Here is a 10,837-nt window from a genome sequence, read left to right on the forward strand (position 1 = left end):
TTTTTTTTTTTTTACTTAAATCTAGTGTTCTGGAGATCTCATCAATTGAGAATATAATCTACTCAATAAAATTTTCAGACTAGCAGTTCACAAAGTTTATTGTATATAAAAATCACCTGGGGAGCTTGTTAAATATACAGAATCCAGAGTCCCATCCCCAGAGATACAGGGGGATTCAGTAGCTAGCTCACATCTCCAGAAACCTGCATTATTAATAAGCACCCCAGAAGATTCTGATAAGGTGGTCCCCTGGGTATACTTTGAGAAGCACTGCAAGTGTCTTCAGGTATTTCCCTAATAACTACTTCTCAAACTTCCCAGAATATTCTTTTTTATCATAATACTCCAGCTGACCACCTACTTATACCTCCTGCATCAACTGTAAGGTCACACCCAACTTAGCTCTATATAGACTTGTACTCTTGGATGGTTGTTTTAAAAATGTGTTTATTCCCGTTGTCCCCAAACAAATTATAAATTCCTAGGTCCAGAAGCCATGTCTTAACTTGTTCTACATACAGCTCGGAGTTATCTAAAATCATTATGTCAAATTCTTCTCCCATTTTCTCTCGAATCCATTTCTATTAGGTTTGCTCTACCTAAACTGCTCTTGTAGAGGTCAACAATGATCTCCACAATGCCAATTCCAATGCTTAATTTTTTGTGCCTATCTAACTTAACCGATCAGCAGCAACCGGCACAAATGATCACTCCTTCAATGTTACTCTTGCTTCACTGGCTTCCGGGATCCAGCATTCTCCTGGTTTTGCTCCTACCTCCTTGTTTGCTCCTTTTTAGTCTCCTTTGTTGGTTCCTCCTTTTTTTCCCCAAGCTCCTAATTGGGGATGTTTCAGAGTTTATTCCTTGGTCATGCTCCACTCTATGTATATTCACTCCCTTGGTGATCTCATCCAATCTCAAGGCTTTAATACAATTTGGTATCATGGCTTTAAATACCATCTACATGCTGATGGTATCCATGTCCACCTATCTTCTGAACCCTATACTCACACATGTATTCAATTGCCTACTTGGTATTGCCACTTGATATCTAATAGACATCCCAAACTTAACCCGTTCTAAAACTGAACTTCTACTCTTGTCCCTAAACCTATCCCATCTCCAGTCTTTCTCATCTCAGTGGATGGCAACTCCACCCTTCCAGTTGCTCAAGCCCAAATTTTGAGTCATCTTAACTCCTCACTTCTTTCATACTTCATAACCAGTTTGTCAGGGAATCCCACTGGCCCTACCCTCAAAATATTTCCAGGATCCACTATTTAATTTCATCACTTCCACTGCACTCACCCAGATCTGAGCCACCAAAACTTTTCTCTTGGATTACTGCAGTAGCTTCTTACCCGGTCTTAATTTCCACCATTGCCATCTATAGTCTGCTCTCAACATTACACTGGAATGATTCTTTTAAAAAGAAAATCAGCTCAAGTCACTTCTCTGCTCAAATTTTCTAATGGCTCCCTTATCACTCAAAGTCAAAGCGTCCTTAAACAGTCCGTAAAGCCCTGTGTACCCAGTTCCCCATACACTCTCATCTCCTCTCCGTGTGCTCTGCCCTTTACTCATCTACTCCATCCATGTCGGCCTCCCGGATGCTCCTTGAATATCCCAAGCACACTTCTTGCTCAGGGTCTTTACACCGACTGTTCCTTTTGCCTGGAGCACATTTCCTCTCTTCAGTAAAGTCCCTCAAGACCACACTATTTAAAATTGCAACCAGGAATGTTCCTCAGCCCCATACTCCCAATCTGCCTTTATTCTTTCCACAGCAACTTAATACCTTCTTTATTTTTTTTTATGGTACTTAACATCTTGTAACTATTTCATAATTTACTTATGTATTAATTGATGGTCCACCTCCCAGAACTAGAATATAAGTTCCACGATGGCAGGCCTTGGTGTCTATTTTGTTCGCTGATGTATCCCAAACACTCAGAACATTGCTTGGCACACAGCAGGGATTCAAGAAATAGTTGTTCACTAAGATAATGAATGGCTCATCCAGGGCTATACACCGACTAAAAACCTCAAATATAGCTACAGCTATAGAATCTTATGGTTGGAAGACACATGAAGGCTTATTTTATTAATGGGGAAACATTTTAAAAGAAGGAAAAAAATGACTGGTGGTGAAACCAGATGGACAATATCTGTAACAAGACAGAGATGAAGATTAAACCACGAATTTTTGGATGCTATATGGCTACGACTGGCACAAGTCTGGGATAATAACCCTCCCAGTGAGAAGTCACCTGTCTCTTCTATCCATGATTAAGAACTGGATGAGTGAACATTTATTTTATTTGCTCACTTCTTCATCCATTCCTTCTCTTCTTAGACAAACTATTGATCCCCAAATATATAGCCAGCACTAGCTCTCATGGAAGCAATAAAGCTGGCCCCTGCCCTCAAGGAGCTCTTGGTCTAAAAGGAGCCCACAAATTACATAAACAAGTCCTTAACATGCACTGTTATATGTATAGATTCTGTCGAAAGACAGGTAAATTCCAGAAGTCAGATTTCCCTGGGTTCAGTTCCCAGTTCAAGTAAAAATTAGCTGTGTGACCTTGAGGAAGTTGCATGGCCTCTCTGAGCCTCAGTTTTCTCATGTAAAAAATGGGTACAATAACATTATCTACTTTCCAAGGATTTGATGATTAAATTAGATTAAGTATTGTAACACAGCACATAGTAACCACTAATGGCTTATTATGAGTAATCAGCAATAGTAATAACATTATTATTAGAGATATAATCAACAGAGTACTGTGGGCACACAAAGAACAGAGTAACTAATTCAGCCTGGTGCAGCAAGAAAGATATTATCCTGGCTCTTCCTCCTCAGACTAGACAATCTGCCCAGCAGGCTACCACAGTGATATCTACCCAGATAATAAAGAAGATCTTTATATCCATCAAAAGCTCATATGCTTTAATCTGAAACTATTCCCTCCAATGACTCATAGATCAGCGTTAACCTCAGAACAATAGCACCAAGTACATTTTTAATAGCAATATATATATAATCAAAGTGTCATGTACAATTTCATGTCTCAATTCACAGTTTATTTGTATTTTAAAAAACTATTCTTTGTGTGCTTTGTGAAATCATCTTCCTTAGGTTCTTACAGTTTTAAAACCTTGGGTTATTCAAACTCATGTATAAGTCTCCAGCTGAATGTGCTAGTTACTATGGAAACACGGTCCCTGTGTGAGAAGAGCTTGAGGAAAGTGTATTCCTGGCACAGATTGAGCAGTGGACAGAAAGAACAAAATGAGAGACATTTGTGCCTACACTACCATCCTTCAGCCATGACAACATGACAAGAACATAGAACACCATCTACAGTCAGTGTTCTGTGGGCAAGTTTTTACCCAGTGTAGACAGAAAGAGGGACTAAATCAACTACTCACAAAGAACGGTTTTCCCCTGGGTTCCAGAAGCAACACCCTGGATAATATTTCATCTTGTTTACTTATAAGAAAAATTCCCTCTCCTTTTACAATAGGGACATTCTTTCTGCCCACCTCCTTCGGGTGGCTGTCCTTAAAAACAGCAGTTAGTCATCAAAAGTCCTACCCTGGAACCTCACCTAAACACTGTTCTCGATCAGGGAGGACAGAGTATAAGCTGGCAACCCTCTTATGTGATAAAAATCAGTGATTCTCAAACACTGGTGTGTCTCAGAATCCCCTGGAAGACTTGAGAAAACTCAGAATGTTGGGCCCCTTCCCCAGAGCTTCTATCTCAGTCGATCTGGGTGGGGGGGGAGGCACAATAATTAGCATTTCTAAAAAGTACAGGGACCATTCCTGAGAAGCATCAAATCTAAAACTTAAAAATAGAACCCTAAAGTCTTTCAAAATAAAAGATTATTTCTAGAAAGACGAAGGACATCATGTCATAGCAAAGGCAGACTTTTAGACATTCTATATAATTCTTAATTGATTTTTACCACTTTTACAAATATAACACAACTACTGTTCTCTCTCCTTCAAATGTTCTACAACACCTGACCCCAATCAATTCTATGAAATTCAGGATGTCTTTTTCTTCTCCTTCTCCTAGACTTACCATGTTCCCTTTATCAATGTTTCTCCCCAGGATCTCCTGATCCATTATTTCCCTCACACAGGACTGCAAGCCTTAGCCCACATCCTATTCAAGCACCTACAATGTTTCCCCACCACTTTTCCCCTGACTTCTTTCTCCAGGGCTTGCTCTCCCTGCAGAAGCAAAAAGTAGCCGAGGGCAGTGTCTACATTCTATCTGCATGATTTACAGGCAGGTTTTTCTCCATGTCTATTAGGAATACTTCTGAAAGTCCATCATTTAAAATTATATTCAGCCAAGTGAGAAATCTATGGTTACTGAACTCAACCAACCTCTCAAGTGAAAACAACAACATTAATCACCAAGTAACATTTTTAAAAACACGTATAAATCCTTGAAATCTCTATAGCGGGGGTTGGCAAACCACAGTCAGTGAGCCAAATCCACCAGGCCACCTGTTTTATATGACTTTTGAGATAAGAATGGTTTTACATTTTGAAATAGTTGGCAAAATCAAAATAAGAGTAATATTTTGTGATATGTAAAAATTATATCAAACTTGAATGTCAGTGTCCATAAAAAAAGTCTTATTGGAACACAGTCACACAACCATTTACATTCTGTCTGTGGTTGCTTTCACGCTACAAAGGCAGATCTGAGTGGTTGTGACAGACACCGTATGGCCCACAAAGCCAAAAATATTTCCTATCTGACCCTTTAAGAAAGAGCTTGCTAACTCCTACTCTACATCTTTCCCATCTTCGGGAGACAGACATATAGATAGATAAGGAAAGGCAACATAGATTGGAGATAATATTACTTTAGGGGCCTCCAGATGATACTTATTAAAATAAGCACTCAAGTAAGAACCTGTTAATACGTGCATGTTAATCAACCTCATTAAAAGCCTATAATAATGTCTCCCCGGACTTGCAATTAGATGAGCTGCGTGACATCTGTTTTGTCATGAGAACTATGTCATAAACCCCAAACACATTTGGGAAAGATCAGACTAAAATCATGGTTCCCTCAAGCACCTGTCTTTTTCCATAAACTTCTTGAAGTTCCTCCGATGAGGTGTGGGCTTGAAGCCTATGCAGGTACGGAGAGAATCCTCTTCAGAACCAAAACCATTGTAAGGTGGAAATTTCCTTTCTATTTTTGGAGGAGGAGAAGGAGGCTTGCATGAAACTGAGGTAAAGTTCTCTAGAACAAAACATAGGCAAACAAAACATCAATATTTTTTTTGCCCTGATTATGGCTGTTTTGAAAGGTTTGTTATGTTTTCAAGATCAACATGGAGATCTTTGTAGACTATTTTAATCTCTTTCAAACAAAACACAGCAAAATCCTGTGAGAGTACATTTCAATCATGTTTACAAAAACCATGGAACTCAATAATCACCATCGGTTCAAAAGTTAAAAGAAAAAAAAAAAGAATCTATGTCAAATAAGTAAACGTTTATATTTTGTCATCACATTCCCATTTCTGAATATCTTTTGTTCTCCTCTGATTTTCCAATAATATGAAAATTCATACTTGAAACTTTATGCCACTCATCCCATATTTTAACCTGCAATTTAGCCCTCTCCTATCTCAGTCAACACTCACTAATAAAATTCTCTTCCAAACAGGACTTATTCCTCACTATTCACCTTTATCCTTCCCCATCCACCATCTCCTCCTACTGTACCCTCTATTTGAGTACCCTCCATTGCCTCCAAATCAACTCCAGGTCATATAGTATTTCCCTATGAAGTTCAAAAACAAACACCAAAATAAAACTTTCCTCTCACCAGCCACAGCCCCAGGTAGCTTTTGTTAAGCCCAAGAAAAGACTACAATTGCACTCAAATGCAATGAAGTGAACAAACAAAACAGAAAGAAAAAACTTTTAAAATAGCCAACTGCCTACTCTCTCCAAGGGAGTGCTATGCGGTAAATACTGTTGATTTTATTTATATACTTATCATCTGTGAGGAAAGAGAGGTGGAGAGAGAGCTGGTAACATATTTGTAATAGCCTAGGAGCTTTCAGGTACTCATTTGCGAGGTTGTACAATCTCAGAAGCAACCGTGCTCTCCAGAGCAAGGAACATATTGACCTGATCTATCCAAGTCACTGTGTTTGTCCCCAACATAAATGGCAAAAAAGATGCCAGATCTTTCCTAAAACAAAACAAAACAAACTCCCACAGAATCTATTTTCTACTTCTTCTCCAAGCTTCAGTATGACATAGGTGTTTTTCAATCATGAATGAAAGGAGTTCTACATAAGCAAATATTTCCTTTTCCACTGTCAAAGTTCTCATAGAGGAAGAGTACAAATTTTAGTGCACACCTCTAGAAGAGAAAATGGAGATCAATTTTTCATCCAAGACAACCTAACTCTTAATATTACGGTGGTGTTTTTGTTTTTGTTTTGTTTTTTAACTGATGATCAAAAGGCTAAGAGCTTGAGGCCATTTCTAACTCTTGTTGAAAACATTTTCAGCTTTCATATTTCCTTAGACTTCCTAGCAGCCTTTGTGTGAAATTTCCCCAAACACAATCCCCAAAAGAGTATTGTTACATCCTAACAGAGACTGCTTACAGCAGACATGTTTATAAAGGTGACTCAGTGAAAGGGGGGAGCCAGTCTGCCTGTACAGAAGTGACCTGTGAGCTTCAACTATTACTATTTTTGTGGTGATTAAAGAAAAGTCTTGGAAATAAAGAGGAAAGTTCAAATCTTGGAATTGGGCAGAATTGCAGTAGACTCTATCATTGCTAACCATTACATCTAACGCACCACTGTTTGGTCTTTCATTTCAGGAAGAGCATCATAACCATGGCAGGAGAGCTCTATGTGATTACTAAAAAATCTGGGCCTGAGCAGTTTCTTACAACAGGAGACATATACATACAACTCTACGTACCAATCTAAGCAGTCTAACCAAAAGAGGACACATATTGAATCTCAAAGTAATTAGGACTGCATTCTACACTTCCCCCCAGAATTACAGGGCTTATAACACACTGTTGTTTTCTCAACCATATAATTTTTGCAACAGATTTAAGTAACAAAAGAACCAATTTAGAGCTTTCCTCTGCACCCACAGTGCCATCTAGTGTATAAAAGCTGAGAACTTTCCCACTCCATCATGCCTGACTTTTATACCACCACATACATCTTTTTGGAAACTCTGGCTCAAGATCCAACTTTAAATTCCATTTCTCTGGGTAATTTGCATACATTCACAAAGCTCTGAACTCACAGCTGAATGACAAGTTTCCTCACTTTGGTTTTCCATCATCCCAGCATCCCGCATGTTTTAGGTGTTCAAAATATTCATTGAATAAATGAAAAGTATACATTTTGTACAAAGCATCTTCCCCAATGTCTTAAGTTGGCATTCTGCTAGATCCTGAGACAGATATGTCTTTTAATTATCTGATTTCTCTAATTCCAAGTGACTTGTCAAAACATATATATATATATATCTCGAATGCCCATCCATGGTTGACGAGATTCCAACAAATTGGCAGAGAGATGATACATATTACAAAGAAGTCTTAATGCTTCTTCGTGGTGATTTTCTATTCACCATCTCAGTGGGAAAGACTACTGGGAAAAGCCTTCAATTACCTCATAGTTCATCGCTTATGTTCTAGTAGCCTAGAGATGAATACAGGTTTTGGGAGGCTGGAAGCTTAAATAATTTGGGCGAAGCTCTTCTAGACGAAGAATGTCAAATTACTAAGACAAAATTAGGCCAGGGCCTTGGATTGGGACCCCTGGAAAGGAAGACCTCTAAAGATTATTATTCATTAGCTTCAAGGTAAATCCACTTGTACTTGTATTCAATACCCACGTCAAATGATTTCAATGAAAGCTAAATTCGTGATTCACATCATGTTAGAGCTACAAAATCTTTAAGAATCCTCCCATCTCAACCATCTTCATTTTATATGGGAAGCAAAAGAAACAAAATTGTTAGGTCCATCAGGACCATGTAATGAGACCAGAAGCCAATTCTATCCTATTGATGCAATTTTAAGTGTCCAGTTCACTCAAACAATCATTAAACACTCATCTTAAATGTTCTGCTGTTCCTAAAAATTCAGAGATGGCCAGAAATGACTCCACAAAATTAAGGGTCTTTAAGATTTTTGTTCAATCTAAGTATAGCCTAATAAGTGTTCAAAAGCAATGAGAATGAACAGTCTTGTTACTAGTTTCATTGTCCTAGCCACTAAGAAAAAATAAGGAAGTCCACTGATAGACAAATAACAACCTAAAGCAGAAATTCCTACGTATGAACAGTTTACATTTGATCCCTGTCCTTTTAGTGAAAGAAACACCTGCTGGAACCCCTAGAGCCTTTTTCAACCTTCATGCTATAGGAAAGATCAACAGACCTCCATCTGCCGGTCGGTGTTCATTCACATAAAATAATGAGGGAGTGACATGCTACAGCCCGGCAGGCAAGCCAGGGCCAGCAGGATGGCCAAACTGCCTGATGAGGGGGTCACACTGCACTATTAAAGAGAAGAAATCTATGGAATCGCCTTCTCCTTAGAATCCTTAAAAGTATGAAGGAATCATCTTAAGAGATTGAGTTTTACACAGGAGCTCAAATGTCTCTTGGAATTCTAGCAAGCCCTCCACTTCTACATAAATAGAAAGGTTATCCATGTACCCTTCTCGGGACTGTGGCCAACTCCTTGTCTTTGTCTGCCATTTTTTCTCACCCAAAAATATGCTGGGGTGTCATCACACAGGAGAAGGTACTAAAGCACCAAGGCTGCATTCTGCATTAGAAGTCTCCCCCGACTTCCTGCTAGAGAGGCCCCTAGCTGTGTTGCTGGTACTTGTCAGATCCTTCCTGCGTCCTGCACAGTGGAGACACCCAGGTTTTCTACTGAACGCAATTATTGACAAGGGAGGAAATGTGACCACGATTATTGACAGAACCACAATGATTGATGGGACTTTGTCCTGGTTTGGGTTTTAAGGATACCAAAACATAACACATGTAATTTGGTCAGTTTAAAAAATTGCTGGGACCGGATGAACTATAAATAAAATTAAAATGGCAGAAATAACTGTATCTAAGTAACATTAAGGATATTAATTTAACCTTACCAAAAAATCAGGAAAAACAAACGCAAAGATTATCAGAGAATACTGATTCATTCTCCCCTCCACCTCATCATAGATATAATTTCTAGTCTTTACTTACATTAAGTACACTGTTGTAACTCAAGAAATGTTGTGTAATAATAGTGTCTGTTAAATGGGATATTTTAACATATGTTATGAGAAATATAAAAAGTCAGTGTGACTATGAAATGCATCATAATTTTGCATTTGCATAATTTTCTGTTTAAATGCATAATGCTCATGTTATATTAGCTTTAAAGGCACAGAGTACTTTTTTTTTACATAATACAATTAGTCCACAGAGTGAACAAAAGAAGTGAACAGAAAGAAATTAAGCACAAGGACTCGACTGAAATGGACCATAGGACATTTGAAGCTGATACATTTACCCAGGATGGCTCGATTTGGAGCACAACAGGGAATTCACACTGCCTCCAAAAATTTTCTAGAGAAGCCGTTAAGACCCTAACAACATACTAAGTCTCACCACTAGGACATTCATTTTCCCAAATGCAACTTTCATATTCTCACCAAGCTGACAGACAAACATCAACCAAAAGTTGGACTTTATGTTTAAGGAATCATACGATGCTTTGGAACATTTACCACATTCTTTGTATTAAGGTAATCATCAGGTGTAAGTTATGGCTTTTGGTGACTCATCTTGATATATACATTTAAATCTTCATTCTATACTAAAGACTTATGGATTCCAAACAGGCATCTACATTTATTAAAGGCCAAATTCTTTTCCCATAGTCTAAGGGCCACCAGCAGCTTCTCCATAGCAGCTGCCACCTACACATTCCTGGCTGCTTCTTGTCCACAGTCCCCAAGGCAAATATGCCCAACTGTGTCCACTGAAGGGGACTAATTTTAGAAAATAAAATAAAAAGAGGTCACCAATTTGGCCCCAGTAGGGCCCATACATTTTGACTAATCTGGCATGCAGATGCAGTGCAACAAATTCCCCTAATGAACCTAAGAGTAAAACTGAAAGCCTTTTTCACTCTAACCCCTTTGTGTGCCTGATGTGCCTTCTCTCACACTATAAAGACTCCCAGAAGGCCAGGAATACTACACAATGCAGACAACAAGACACATGGCATGGCTTCATCTCATTCTAGAGACAAAGCACTTTGTCTTTTAAGAAGCTGCGGTTGCACTTGGCTTCCATCTCACCCCTCGGGGAAGTGTGTTCATATGAATACTCCAAGGTTCAGAGAGAAGTACAGGACTAAGTACCCCCTATCCCAACTCTAGTCCCAAACTGGGAGGTCAACAAGTCCCATCAATTTCTAGCAGCAGCAGGTACCTGGAGACTCAGGTAGAGGGGAGTTTAACAAATGAGGGTTTATATTTTAGGTTACATGTCACATCCTCCACCAGCTTCCAAGACACTCGTAACATGATGTCACACGCTGCAGGTCTCAGTTCCCCTTCCAGCCTAGAAACCTCTTATGCAATTCTGTATCTCCTAAGTCTACTACAATGACCTACATATAGAAGGTGCTCAATCAATAGCTCATTTTCATTCTGAACTGAACTAACCTTATTGGAATGGAGTTAATGTCTGAGAAGAGAGAAGCTTAAAACCTGGCTGAGCCTCACCAGGAAAG

At 38.9% G+C, this 10,837-nt stretch overlaps 1 protein-coding gene across 1 annotated transcript in view; it reads right to left on the reverse strand.

Annotated features, from left to right (window-relative positions):
* The window catches only part of EFHC2 (EF-hand domain containing 2), a gene marked incomplete at its 5' end in the record, with an annotated part of 171,837 nt that overhangs the window by 92,129 nt on the left and 68,871 nt on the right, over positions 1-10,837 (reverse strand). Inside the window, 2 exon segments of the mRNA XM_017847751.1 lie at positions 3,495-3,559; positions 5,110-5,278. Of these exon segments, the coding sequence (XP_017703240.1) occupies positions 3,495-3,559; positions 5,110-5,278 (234 nt within the window).

This window comes from Rhinopithecus bieti, unplaced genomic scaffold (genome assembly GCF_001698545.2).
Source record: "Rhinopithecus bieti isolate Rb0 unplaced genomic scaffold, ASM169854v2 scaffold_30761, whole genome shotgun sequence".
Taxonomy (NCBI): domain Eukaryota; kingdom Metazoa; phylum Chordata; class Mammalia; order Primates; family Cercopithecidae; genus Rhinopithecus; species Rhinopithecus bieti.